The sequence below is a fragment of the Felis catus genome, chromosome A2 (assembly GCF_018350175.1).
Source record: "Felis catus isolate Fca126 chromosome A2, F.catus_Fca126_mat1.0, whole genome shotgun sequence".
Lineage (NCBI taxonomy): Eukaryota > Metazoa > Chordata > Mammalia > Carnivora > Felidae > Felis > Felis catus.
The window spans coordinates 94,243,097-94,257,612 of NC_058369.1; the positions used below are offsets into that span (position 1 = coordinate 94,243,097).

The 14,516-nt window shown below is 37.3% G+C and overlaps 1 protein-coding gene across 2 annotated transcripts in view; it reads left to right on the forward strand.

Moving 5' to 3' along the window:
- Positions 1 to 259: 259 nt before the first annotated feature.
- Positions 260 to 14,516, forward strand: part of PTTG1IP2 (uncharacterized LOC102899435) — a 45,748-nt gene continuing 31,491 nt past the window's right edge. Inside the window, exons 1-2 of one of the 2 annotated variants that reach the window (XM_045041213.1) lie at positions 260 to 1,105; positions 9,104 to 9,150. In XM_045041213.1, the coding sequence (XP_044897148.1) occupies positions 958 to 1,105; positions 9,104 to 9,150 (195 nt within the window). In that variant the 5' untranslated portion in view covers positions 260 to 957. 2 annotated transcript variants of the gene reach the window in all.

The following is a 14,516-nucleotide window of genomic DNA, read 5'->3' on the forward strand; positions in this document are numbered from 1 at the left end:
AGAATCAGATGCTTAACCGACTGAGCCACCCAGGTACCCCTGAAACTCGACATTTTAACATATCTATATTAAAAAAAATTTTTTTAATGTTTACTTGTTATTGAGAGACAGAGAGGCACAGAGCATGAGCAGGGGAGGGGCCGAGAGATGGAGAGACACAGAATCTGAAGCAGGCTCTAGTCTCCGAGCTGTCAGCACAGAACCCCACGTGGGGCTCCAACCCACAAACCGCGAGATTGACCTGAGTCGAAGTCGGACACTTAACCGACTGAGTCACCCAGGTGCCCCTAACATAGATATATTTTAAAAGAAAAGTTTATGTTATTGCCATGATATCACTGTACTTACTAGTTACAATTTTCCAATACACATTAAAAGTAAATTGACAACTCTGAAAGTAAAAGATACTCATCATCTGCATGCCACTTAAAATACACCATGCTTTGGGAAACTACATTAGAGCATGCCATAGGTTCAGGGACTAGTCAAGCAGAAAATAAAGGATGTACAAAGCTATGAGCTTCACCCCTTATCTATAGCACAATGACCCCAAATGGATGGGGTGCACGATACATTCATTTATATCTGAGGAAAAGAGCACAGAAAGGTATAATTGCTTTCCATGCTATAGGTAGGCATTAGAATCCAGGCCTTGCTCCAAAAGTACTGGGGTAGCAGGTCTCTATCAAGTCCAGTGGGAGAACTTTACCTACTGGTCAGGGCCCTAGGAAGCCTGAGCCCAGGACAAACCAGGATTGTATTACCAACATTCTGCATTCTGGCCAGAACACTACAAGTTCTAAGGTTCTGCGAATCATGCTAGGGTCAAGGGATCAGAAGGGGCTGCCTCTCAAGGTACTATGATTTTGTTGGGTCATAGTCCCTGATGGGGGTGCCTGTCCAAGCCCACCAAGGTCTGACTGGCCTAGAACTGGCTGAACCCAGGCTGGAGGAGTGATGTGCTGGCCGCGGGCATGGGGCCAAATCCTCTTGCCAGTTTTCCTCTCCCTCTTTCTCATTCAGCTGCTTATCAGCTTCTCAGAGAATCACTTTTCCCAAATCTCCAGACAGAGGGGCAAGCAGAGACCAAAATCTCTGGATGATGGTGAGCCATCCCGAGCTGAGGGGTTGATCTCTACACACACCCCTGCCACCATATTTCCTTTTGGTTGTGCCACCATGGCAGGCTGAAATTTTCATCTTTAAAGTTTCATTTAGTGTTGGCAGGAAGATATTTTTAAAAGCCCTTGATATTTTTGGTGAAATCCAGTTTAATTGGACTCATATTGATTTGCTTTATCAGAAATGTGAAGACTGGATTAAAACAGTTTAAAATATTGGGAAAGCATGTGGCCCCTCCACCCTCCCTTTTTGTGTGACCTATAGCACATGTTTATGCTGTGAATAAGCTGTTGGGTTTTGCTCTAATCAGACTCTGCTGAATAGCCATAGCTAGTCTTTCTTGGTTTTTTAAGGTTTTAATTAATAAACTGCTTAATTTGTGTCTTTTTTTAAATGTTTGTTTATCTTTGAGAGAAAGAGACAGAGCATGAGCAGGGGAGGGGAAGACAGAGAGGGAGACACAGAATCCGAAGCAGGCTCCAGGCTCTGAGCTGTCAGCACAGAGTCCAATGTAGGGCTCAAACCCACAAACCACAAGATCATGACCTGAGCTGAAGTTGCATGCTTAACTGCCTGAGCCATCCAGGTGCCCCTGCTTAATTTGTGTCTCAAGAAAGACTTACTTTGGTCTGAAGATTTCCCTTGAAGATTTCCCTGGGATTTCCCAACTGAAGAAATTTTGATGTTAAAATTCATGCTGAGTTGAATTCATGAACCTGGAAATAAGGTTTTTAGTATCCTAAATTGAAATTGTATAGAGAGAATAAGGGGTGAATTAGGATTTGAATTATTTGGAAAATGTCCTGTAAAGCCAAGATTGCCATTTGTATAAAAACTGTAAGGATTACAGCTGTCTGGTTTCTGGAGTCTAAAAGAATGTTAATATCTGTAAGGGAATCAGTCTTCCTTACTAAAACCAAACCCAAAGCTCTCAGCTTTGAGTCTCTGAAATGAGACTCCCCCTTTGAGATGATGGGGAGTAGGGAGAGGCTGAATCAAAAGGCCTAGTTTGTTTCTTTTGATTTCGTCTTTCCCATAGATTTTTCTCTTTTGACTTCTTGGTCATCTCCATACATATTCCAAGAGGAACAGTGTTCTATTCCCACCATGTTCTCCCCACAAACAGTGCCTGAAAACATAGGCCAAGCATGGAAACAAAGCCTTCCTTTAGTTCCCTAGCAAACTGGAGTCATACTGGACTTTTTCAAAAGACTTTATTTAAATGCTGATGAAGAACAAAAAGAAAGTGAACAAAAACAAATCAAGAATTACAGATAACATAGTCTGGTCTCCAAAGACTGAAGTTTCTGATTCTAGTTAGTTCACTTCTAGGGCTGAACAACCCTGTTCAAGGTTTCTGAAGAAAAGGCTTTCCTTTGTGAAGGAAAGCTTGGTTCAATCTGTCCTGGGCCTCCCCTGAATGTTTGCTTCCTAGCCTGAGGCATTTCCCTTTTGTGCTTGTATTCAACCTTCCCATCTAACAAGGATATGGTTTCTTAGACATCTTGATTCCTTCAGCTCCAAAACAGAAACTGATTCTAACCCCTCACTGAGATCCCCACCTCCATCCTTCCTAGCACTCTGAGTGAATAGGCCTTTCCCACAGGACTTTGTGAATGAACCCACAACTGAGACCTACTCCAAAGCATGTTGCTTTGATCCCCAGAGCTTTTAACCCTAATGTTCACTTAGATTTGAGAGCTCAATTAGCAATTTGCTAAGAAGTTACAGTTGTACTTGGAATTTTGGGTTAGGAATCTTTTCCCCCAATATCTAATGAATGAATGAAAAATCACACCAAAATATAGACAAATTCTTTCACCAGAAGCAACCAAACAACTAAGGAACATAGTCTAAAAACATGTGGCAACCAAGGAAAAATCAAAGATTCTACAACAGAATAGAATAGCATAGGGGCAACTGGGTGGCTTAGTTGATTAAGTGTCAGACTCTTGATTTCAGCTCAGGTCATGATCTCATCATTCCTGAGCCCTGCATCGGTCTCTGTGCTGACAGTGTGGAACCTGCCTGGGATTCTTTTTCTCCCTGTCTCTCTGTACCTCCTCTGATTGTGTGTTCAGGGGCTCTCTCTCTTAAAAATAGAGCGCCTGGGTGGTTCAGTTGGTTAAGCATCCAACTCTTGATTTCAGCTCAGGTCATGATCTCATGGTTTCTGGGTTAGAGCCCCATGTCAGGCTCTGTGCTGATGGTACGGAGCCTACTTGGAATTCTCTCTCTCCCCCTTTTTCTCTCTCTGCCCCTCCACTGCTGTCTCTCTCCCTCTCTGTCTCTCTCTCTCTCTGTCTCTCAAAATAAATAAATAAACATTTAAAAAATAACAAAAATTAAAAAAATAAAAATGTAAAAAAAGAGAAAATAGAATAGTATAGCATGACAATACTCCAAATACCACTATCACCCTTTAGAAGAACTGGTGACTAAGTTCCAAGAATTTCCATGAATACTCCTGGAACTAGAGAGATGCAAACTGAGTATGTTTCCTATACTTCACTCTGTTCTGAAGAATAACAAAGGAAATCGTTGCAGAGGAGAAATAAGGGAAAAATAAAAACTGAACAACGCATCTGTCTCTGATAAAAACATCTGTCCCTGGGCAGCAAGCTCAATTTCAGGGCAGATCTACAGTCCCCTTTATGGAAATGGGAAATACCTCCAATTAGCTAGAATCCTGGCAAAGGAAAATGATAAAACCTCAGAAGAGAGTGTAGAACCCAGATATTCTAACAAAGTCTGGCACAGCCTCACCTGAGTTCTTTCCCTTTGTCAGGTACTGAGAACAACAGAATGAATAGAACATAAAAATACCATAAAACTGTAGTTTCTCAGAAAAATATCTCAAGGATAGTTGGAAGGTGGTCAAGGTATCACCTACACCATATCAGCACACATAGAATATCTGAACACAGCTAACCAAGCATTAGTAAGATGAAAACAGACAACCGAGCAACTATGGAAACACTGCTTAGCTAACAAAACAAATAATGAAATTAAGGAGTATGATAGCATGCAGAATAAGAATAATTTCCCCTAGAATAAAACATAAGGAACAAATGAAAACTTCCCTACAAGTGCTCTGAGCTGGGGAACCACCAAATTAAGAAATAGATTCCGTGAAACTGGTCTCAAAGTAAATATCTGAGAATGAGATAAAAAGGCAGATTTCTCTGAGGGAATACATTGAAGGTTAAATAATTTGAATATGAGGCAAGGTTTCCAGGCTTTCTCCTTATTTCTGTAAGTACCCATATATTTCTGCTAATGGTGAACATACCAGGAATATTTATCATTTATACTCTAAAGTATAATATTCTTTTGGGCTCTGTTAACTGTCTTCTTCCTCTTCCTCTAGCCTAGGGGGTGCTGGTATCTGGGAGGAAGTGAGGTTTCACTGTCTTTCCCCTGGCAGACTCCTCAGTTTCTTCCATCACCTGTACACCCAATTCCCAGTACTAAGTTTTCTATGTCATGTACTCAGAGTGATTACTATCACTCACAGACCCTCTGAAATACACACTCAAAAAGATATTATTTAGCAAAATGCAAATGAGCCAAAGGGAAATGTAGAATTCAAGAAAGAGTAGTAAATAAAGAAACCAATAACTTTGAGTCAATTCTAAATGATTGATAGAAAGTCAACAGCAATTTAAATATAAAAATAATTTAATAATAAGTGATAAGCAGTTAATAGTAATTAGCATTCCAGTTGACATCTACCTGGGAAGTGGTATGGGGAGGAAAAGGAAAAAATCAAAAGCATATTAGGCTCTTGTAGATGTAGAGAATGTAGATCCTGACTAGGCAGATTAAAAAGAGGCATATAAAATATATCTCTCAAATTTTTTAAAATAATAATTTACATATAAGTAGAAACAAGAAGTGTGACTTCAAAACCATTAGAGGAAATAAAGGCACAAAGAATAAATTTATGGAATAAAATAAACCTTTGAAAAATGCTACTGAAAAAGAAAGCAAGTATAGCAATATTAATATTAGATAAAATAGAATATAAGTAAATCTTTTAAGTAGAAGTAATATTTTGTGCTCATATTATAGCACAGTACATGAAGATGACATACGAAGCTTTATTATCAAGTTTTGAAGTATATACAGCAAAAGTTGATAGAAATAAAAAGAGCATTTGACAAATTACAAACCACATGGGATCACTTTGCATGCCTATATCAGAAATCAACAGATCAAGTATATAAAATATAAGGATATAGTATAGAGAATTATAATATATAAAACCTTGTGATCTGTCCCCATTGGTTTTTTTTTCCCTCTTAGCTGTTCTTAAAACAATTCCCCTTCCAGATAAACATTAGAATCAACTTGTCTGATTAATTGTTTTATTTTTTAAATTATTAATTTATTAACTCATTGCAATATCAGTCAAACCAGAAAGATCCTGTTTTGATATCTGGCATAATATATGTTGATGCCTGGCATCCCTAGGTGTTTCAAATTGAGATCACTCATGGGAGAAGAGGACCAAAGATGGAACTTTGTGGAATAGCAACATTTTAGACATTGATGAGAGGAAGTTGAACCAGTCAAGGAAATTCAAAAAGAATGGTCAGAGATGTTCCGGGAGAACTAGAAGACAATGATGCTGCAGAAGTTGTGAAAAAAAATGTAATCAAGAGGATGGAATTGACTAGATAGAATATAGATATACAAAAATTAAGCCTTTAGGGTAAGGGAAGAATCTGGTATCTGGCTGTGTAAAGAGCAAGTACCTCTTTCTTCAGGAATAGAGTGAAAGAAAGAACCTATTGCTTCATGTAAAACATGATCATGTAGGTTAGCTGGTCCTCATTGGTTCTCCAATAAGGGCTACAAAGACTATAGATAAGGTTAGTTATGCAAATGTTTAATCTAAATTTCTGAGAAGGACCACATCAGGTCATTCACTGACTTAGGGTCAGGCTAAAGAAAATGAAAAGAGTCCATGAAAGACAAACAGATTTGGAAAACAATGGAAAGGTCAGGGAAAGTGAAGTTCTGAGTAAGGTCAAAATGCAAGTAAGAGAGGAAAAGAAGATTCTAAGCAGAGAATAAGATATGGGAGTTTAAGATTTCATGGCGGAGTCATTCAGAATGATGGCAAAATTTAAGTTGGGGATCATGAAAATAATTTGCTTAAGATGAACAATCAGAGTTTTTCTTAATGGTGGAATTTCAGTGTGTTCTTAATGTGTACATATTTCTTATATTGAACATGTATCACTTTTATAACTACATAAAGATAATTGTTTTAATTTTGGAAAAAAGATAGGTAGAAGGGATGAAAAGAAGGGAAACATCAGGACTTAGTGGAAAGAAACAAATATGTGGACTTTATATTAACTGGAATGTTTCTGGGTGCAGTGTAAGAAACCAAGATTTTACCTATAAGAGAAACATAAGTGAATCAAGAGTAGGAATGCATGGGACCTGAGAAATGAATCACCATCAGCTCCTTATTTCTCCTTCTGTTTTCTCTCCTTTCCTCTGCTTATCAATTTTATTTTGTCCTATTAGCTTCTTCCTCAGTACATCTTTCATGGTCACTGGCAGCTCCATCTTCTCAGCTTACCAAACAAAGAGAAAGTGGCTCCCTGCCACTTCTTAACCCTCAAGTTTTAATTTATAAATCATCAGTGGAAGATTCTCATTGGCCTGACTTGGTCATATTTCCTCTCCCTGGACCAGTGAGTGTGGTCTGGGATTAGCTCAGTTTGTTTCAGGTGTACAGCCTTAGATAACTGGCTGGGACCATGGAGTTTGGGTAGGAGAGGGCAGTCACCAATTATACCATGTGTATAATGCTAAGAAGGAGCAGTCCTGCAAAGGAAAGATGGGTTATATTTCCCAGGAGAAAGGAGAGGTGCTGGCAGTCAAAGAGCTCAAATCCACACTCTGTCATTATTAGCAGGTGAACTTGAATATGTTATTTGACTTTTCTGAAGTCAGTTTCTTCATCAATAAAGTGGCTTTCAGGATTCCAGGATTTCAAATCTTTCAGGATTGTGAAGACTGGTTATAAATGCTCACAAGTAAGCATTTATGTTTATAAATTGCTTAATAAGGATTCCATATGATCTTAGAGTGAAAGCCAATTTATGTTTCCCATTTAGCTGGATTGATTCCTGGCTGTGGCTGCTCAGAAAGGTTTTGCATTTTTCTAGCCTTTTCTTTCAGAGATGCACCTTTTCCTAGTTTACACAAGGATGCCCTGCCTTCAACTAGTGCTAGCAGCAGTCCTGTGTCTTCAACTTTCTCTAATGTATATAAATATAAAAAAGCTACATAAAAACCATTTTGATATCATGTACATGCTGATGTAATGTGATAAGGCAACTTCACCTTTGCACTATTCTTCCCCCAAACCCATGTTTTCAGTCTAATTATGATAAAAAAAATCAGACAAATTCAAATTGAGGGACATCCTACAAAATATTTGGCCAACAAGGTTCAAAACTGTCAGGGTCATGAAAAACAAGGAAAGGCTGAGAAGCTGTCACAGACTAGAGGAGACATGATGATCAAATGCAATGTGGGATCCTAGATCTTGGAAAAGAAAAAGAACACTAGTATAAAAACCAATGTGGTGCACCTGGGTGGCTCAGTTGGTTAAGTGTCCGACTTCAGATCGGGTCATGATCTCACGGTCTGTGAGTTCCAGCCCAACATCAGGCTCTGTGCTGACAGCTCAGGGGCCAGAGCCTTCTTCGGAGTCTGTGTCTCCATCTCACTCTACAACCCCCCTTGTTCACACACTCTCCCTCTCTCTCAAAAATAAACATTAAAAAAACTTTAAAAACCAATGAAATCCTAGTAAAATTTGGAGTTTAGTTAAAAGTAATGTATTGGTGTTGGTTTCTTAGTTTTGATAAACGTACCATGACAATGTAAGATGTTAGCCATGGGGGAAACAGTAAGAGGCATACAGGAACTTTCTGTATATTCTTTGAAATTTTTCTGTAAATCTAAAATTCTTCTAAAAAACTTTAGCTGCAGAAAAAAAAGCGTGGGAAGTGAGTAGAATTTGGAGAATGGTGGCTAAGACATATGCCTTTTGTTTCCCTGCTCCTGCCTCCTGAAGTAAGCCTGAAAGCACCTGTCCCCAACATAGCTGAAGCAGTAGAATCTTTCTCATCTACCTTGCCTTTTACTCAACTTCCCCTGGGACTCCAGGGATACTTTTGGGTAGGGGGAAGTAATACTTAATTTGAAAATCTATTGTAATTCTTTTCCCAGCCAAATGAGATCTGTATCCAGTCAAACAGTTTGAAATTGAGCTTATGAACCCTGCCCCCAAAGTAATAGAGTGACTTTATTATTATCGTATCACATGAAAGGTGAGGTATTAATTCCAGACTCTACTTACTTTACAGAGATGTTGGAGTAAGAAAAAGAGACATCAAAATTTTTTTTCAGACTTATAGTTTTTATTCTAGAACTTTCAAATATAAGTTATATTATTTTGTCATGAAACAAGAAGAATGAAAATCTTCATCTGGGGGAAGTTTTTAAAACGTTGTGGCACAAGATGGAGAATTAAGTTTTTTAGTATTGAATGGACTAGTTAGCCAGGAATATCTTGGTAAAACCATGCTGATTAACAAAGGAATTACTAAAAGAGGTATTTAGAGTGTGATGTTGTAAATATGCAGTGATATTGCCAATTTAAGTTCTTACTGTTTTTTGGAAGTTATTTTTTAGAACTTACTTGGCTAATCGAAGTTGGATGATGCCATTTCATGTTCTTCCAAGCAATGATAGAACGTAAGAAAGAATTAGGATTTAAACAGTACCAATGGGGAAAGTGTCTAGATATATGAAAATCATGAAATAAAACACTGGGGTGTGGATGAGTATGCCATGAAAGAGAAATGACTAAATGAAATGCATTTTTATATAAAACTAAGCCACAAAGAGTCTTTGCATTTACATTTTTGACCTTAATTTTTTATAGCATGTGCTGTAAAGAAAAATTGTCAATTGTGCACAGAAGATAAAAAAGTAAGTTAAGTTATATATGGGGAAATTGTCTTGGGAATATTATAAAGTCATACTATATATAGTTGTAATCTAAAAGATATGTTAAACTTTATTTTATACAATATTTTTATAATAGGAATGACTAATAGCAGTTATTAAGATGTATTTTAGCATTTCAAGCCATTCTTTGAGGATCTGGAAATAAATAATGGACATAATTTAGTAGAAACATGTACTTCCTTCTAGAAAATTATGCTTAAAAACAAAACAGTTTTTGTTTGAAAAGATTATACCGACTTTGAGAAGAAATTTTTGTAAGTCAAGGAAAAGATAAGCCCTTTGAGAAGCAGTGAAAATCCTTGCTACTCTATTTCCCCTAAACTAGAAAGGATGAGACACTGTTCCTTAACCACAATGTAAAGTCCTTTCTCTGATGATTAGGCAGCTGACATCATTATTCTTCACTTCAGATTTGGAAAAAAGCAGAAATGCCATAAGAAATTAGGGAAATGGTGTTGCAGAGAGCTTTGCAGCAACTCTCGCAACACTATTCTACCATAACCTGTATTGGAGAACCGGCAGTTAACCCCAAAGACAGAGAGACATGAAATCACTAATTAGAAAAGGGCATACTGTAGTAACTGGTATCTGTAATGGTGATCTGGATGCACCATTCCAATGCACCATTCCAATGCACCTGTTCCCCTTCTTCATCAAGGTCACTCCTTCATCTAACGGGGCCCTGGGCCCCTGGCTCATGGACTTCTCCACCCAATTCCTGACATCACCTTATGTGCTTTCCAAACTTGGTGAAGGTCCAGACACACTTGGTTTCTCCAGCTCCTGACTTCCTCAGCTCTGTGCATTGAGAAGTCACTTCCATGGCCATACCCTGAACCTTGCACAACATACAATGCCTCTTACATTCTCATTCCCCTGACACTGTACATTTTGGCCTCAGCAGCACTGCCCTCTAGTCCTTTAATCTCTCATTTTTCCCTCAGCTTATTGGCCCTCTCTTATGAATTCCTTCCTGTGAATTCTCATGGCTGTTTACTTGAATGAAATACTCTTCTACATTTTTTTGCATGTTACAATGGAAATTTTCAGACATATGAAAGCAAAGAAAATGGTATGATAAAACTGATCCACAAGATCCATCTTGGCCAATCTTATTTCATGTATGTCCTCTCCCCCTCTCCCTGTCAAAATGGATTATTTTGAAACAAATAAGGATCTGGATACCATATCATTTTACTTGCAAGTATTTCTCACTGCCCTTTTCCCTCTCTCTCCTTCTCTGGCTCTTGCTCTTAGTGTGTGTGTGTGTGTGTGTGTGTGTGTGTGTGTGTGTGTGTGTTTATATGTATATATAGAATAGATGCTTTGCTTAAAGTATCACAAATCTATTATTATACCTAAAAATGAATAACTTCTTAATATCATCAAGCATCCAGGAAAATAATCACATTTCTCTTATTTCATAATTTTTTAAAGTTCAATTTTAAAGTTCATTTGAATGAAGTCTATACATTGCAGTTGGCTGATATAGTCCTTAAATCTCTTTTTATCTATATGTCCCTTCTCCCTCTTTTTTCTTATAGCAACTTATTGTAGAAACTCAATTGTTTGTTCTATTACATTTCCCACAATCCAGATTTTGCTGGTCACATCCCCAAAATGTGCTTTATCATGTTCTCCTTTACCCTATTTTTTGTTATTGTAAACTAGTAATTAGATATCGAGGCTTGATCAGCTTCAGTTTAATTTTTTGGCAGGAATATCTCATGCTGAAGATTTTCATTAGAAAGCAAATAAGTTTGTTGAACATTTTGTGGTGTTAGCAGCCTTGATGATCCTTGCCTGTACCCGTTGTTTTATTCCACTGGAGGTTGAAAAAACCACTACTACATTAATGCCCTTGCCTTCTCATCTGTAACTGTGTTGAATCTACATTCCCTGATTAGTCCTATGGTCTGGCTTTTCATTTGCTCTGCATTATTAGCCTATTGTTGCTGGAGCATATTACATCAAAGTCTGCATTAGTGCAGCTACACATTCACAGCTTCTGGTCTCACCTGAGCTTCAGTGCTACCCATTTCTTGCCTTTGGTTACCAACATTTCCTAAAATTTCCCACAGCAGCAATTCCAAAACTTTGTTACCATCCTTAGCGTTCCAATGTTATCTCACATTCACTCATTATCAACAGATGAGTTTTTCTCTTAATTTTATAGACAAAAATAGAGCCTCTGGGTGCAAACTTTACTCCCCAAACTGATAAAATTTCTGTCATTGTTACTCATTCTTATCCATTTTCCCCTTCCTCTTAAATTCTCCTGTATTTCTGTATTTTGGGAACTTGAACATGTACATTTTTGAATTGCAACTCATATCATATAAACTTTTTGCATATTTACCTTTCTCCCATTCTCAGTTCCCTGAGGATAGAGTGCATGTTTTACTCATCTTTGTGTCTCTAACAACCTCACACATTTCCCAGAACATGACAGTTTTTGATAACTATTGATTTAACACTCGAACCATTAGAAGGTATTTAAGTCATATTTAATATACTCTATAATGTAACAAGATACAGAATTTTATCTTGAAATGTTTACAGACAGAAGCCATTATGGCAATCCTGGGGATATGATTATTTGAGTGTAATTTTTAATATATTCCCAGTACCTCATAGAAGTGAGCTAAGGGATAATTTCATAAGATCAACAAAGACTTGGGGTGTCATCTTTTGGAAAAAGATCCCCTCCCCTCTCCCAGACTTTCAGGGACAGTGTCTGCCACCTCCCATGCTCTGAGAGGGAGTGCCAGAATTTATAAATGGCAATTCATGAAGCAACCAAGAACATCTTAGTTCTTGCACTGTGAGGAACTGGAACAGATGTCCTTTGCCTAGGACTGTCCTATTTTATGGTGGTGCTCATCACTTTTAATTTGGTGAAATTATTATACCAACTCCTTTACATTCCCCAAAAGATTCCAGTTTTAATGATAAATGATATGCTTATTTTTCTTAACTGTAAGGGAATCTTCCTCAGATTCTATCTGAAACATTTCCTTGTGATTCAGTAGTATATGACTAGCCTTTTTAGAGTTAGAAAACGTTCTTACCAAAAACAAGTCCATAAAAAGTAACTCATTTTCAGTACTACTCCCAACACATAGCTCATAAACACAGCATATGAAAAACATTATATTTGTGTTGATAACTTTTCTTCATTAGAAATAAAATTTCAAAAACCATGCTAAGAAACTTAGTGCTAACTCTCACCTGGCTGTCATTGCTCTTGAGAATCATATGTCCTGTTGAATCCTTAGAATGATACTTTTCAATCATGGTGTCACAATGACAAAACTTGTCATAAGTATTTTTTTTTTTTTTGCTAATGACAATTTAGAAAACTGAGTTTTTGCAGTTGAGTAGGTTCTAGGTTTTCTCCATAATCACATCTTTTTCTTTCATTTCATCTTGATATGGATTATTGCTTGGGACAGAAATAAATAAAGCTACAGCAAACCCAATGGGTTTTTTTGAATCTTTCATATACTACCTTATCTACTGCACAGTTCATAAGAAATGACCATTAACTTACTTGCTTGTGAAATGCACTTATAAATGCCATAGCTCACATCCCTCAAAAATGCCTACTTTGATATTATTTTTCTGAAAAATTGTGTGTGGTGCCTACATGTGTGAGTGTATTAGGGCTTAGAGTAGGAGAGGTAGATAGGGTCATGGATCCAAATCTGGATATGCCAATGAACACATGGATATCACCTGTCAAGAGTCAGCTGAAAAACAAAATGTGGAGAACCAGTTTCATGGATTATTTTCCAAGGCAACCATTTCCCTTATCTGCTCTTGGCATGACCATCCATCTAGAGGTCGAATTTTTTTTTTTTTGAGAAATTTAAGGCCATCTGTCAGGTTCAAGTTCTCTCATTTTCTGAACAAACAAAATCTTTTCTCTTATGCTCTTTTCCCCCTTAAGAAGTCGGTTCTCAGTACCAAGGATAATTTCTTAGTCTTTACCTCCATTCATGCATCATACTTGAAAATACATGCACATTCACAAACTGAGAACCTTTCTCATTTTCTTGCTCCCTCTATGACAAATTCAGTCTATTTCTTTGCATTGGTTCCTTTCTTTCTGAGTACAGACACAATGGAAAAAACAAAGCCAAACCTTCTTTTGTGTTTTCTTACCTCTCTATTTCAACTCATCTTCCTGGTCTGTCCTCATACACCTAAGCATTTTTGTTTTGTTTTGTTTTGTTTTGTTTTGTTTTGAGAGCAAGAGAGAGAGAGAATGAGAGAGAGAGAGAGAGAGAGAGAGAGAGAGAGAGAGAGAGAGAGAGAGAATCTTAAGCAGGCTCTAGGCTCAGCATGGAGCTAGATGCAGCGCTCAATCCCACAACCCTGGGATCATGACTTGAGCCAAAGACCCTGTTCTTTGCTGTGCAGATTTTACCTTCTCCTCAAGGCTCAGACCAAATTCTGCCTCCTCCCTGGAAGAAATCTTATCTAGTTATTGCAACTAGACATCAATACTTTCTCTTCTGAACTTCTATTACGTTTTATATCTGTTCCATTCCTTTTGAAATTATATTATTCTTCCACTTAGAGATTTTGTTTTTTGTAAAGTGTACATATTATACCTGCTAATTAAATTGTCACTCTCTAGAAAGCAAATTCAGTGCTTTATATATCCACATAACCTCTCCTGAATTTGGTATTTGCCCATAAATAATGAGTAAATGCTCTTTTGATCCTCCCAATGTCCACTTCTTTCTTTCTTTCTTTCTTTCTTTCTTTCTTTCTTTCTTTCTTTCTTTCTTTTTTCTTTCTTTCTTTCTTTCTTTTCTTTTTTCTTTCTTTTTTTCTCTTTCTTTCTTTATAACTTTTTTTTAATTCTCCCACCCCCTATTCTTTTTTTTTTTTTAGTATTTTATTTATTTTTGAGAGAGAGACAGACAAAGTGCAAGCAGGGGAGAGGCAGAGAGAGAGAGAGGGAGACATAGAATCCCAAGCAAGCTCCAGGCTCTGAGCTGTCAGCACAGATCCCGACGCAGGGCTCGAACCCACAAATCATGAGATCATGGCTTGAGCCGAAGTCAGACACTTAACCGACAGAGCCACCTAGGCACCCCCAATGTCCACTACTTTAAAATCTCCCTTTGCACATTAAGCTCATTTAATAATTTTTGTAAGTATAATATTAAATTGTTTGGTTTACACAATGTTAACAAACCACTAAACGTTATGTATCCTCTCCTTTCTGCATTTGTTTTTATTTTAATGATATTTTCTTATAAAAATGTCAATTTTCATGTCCATATAAGCTTATTAGAATAGAATTCTACTCT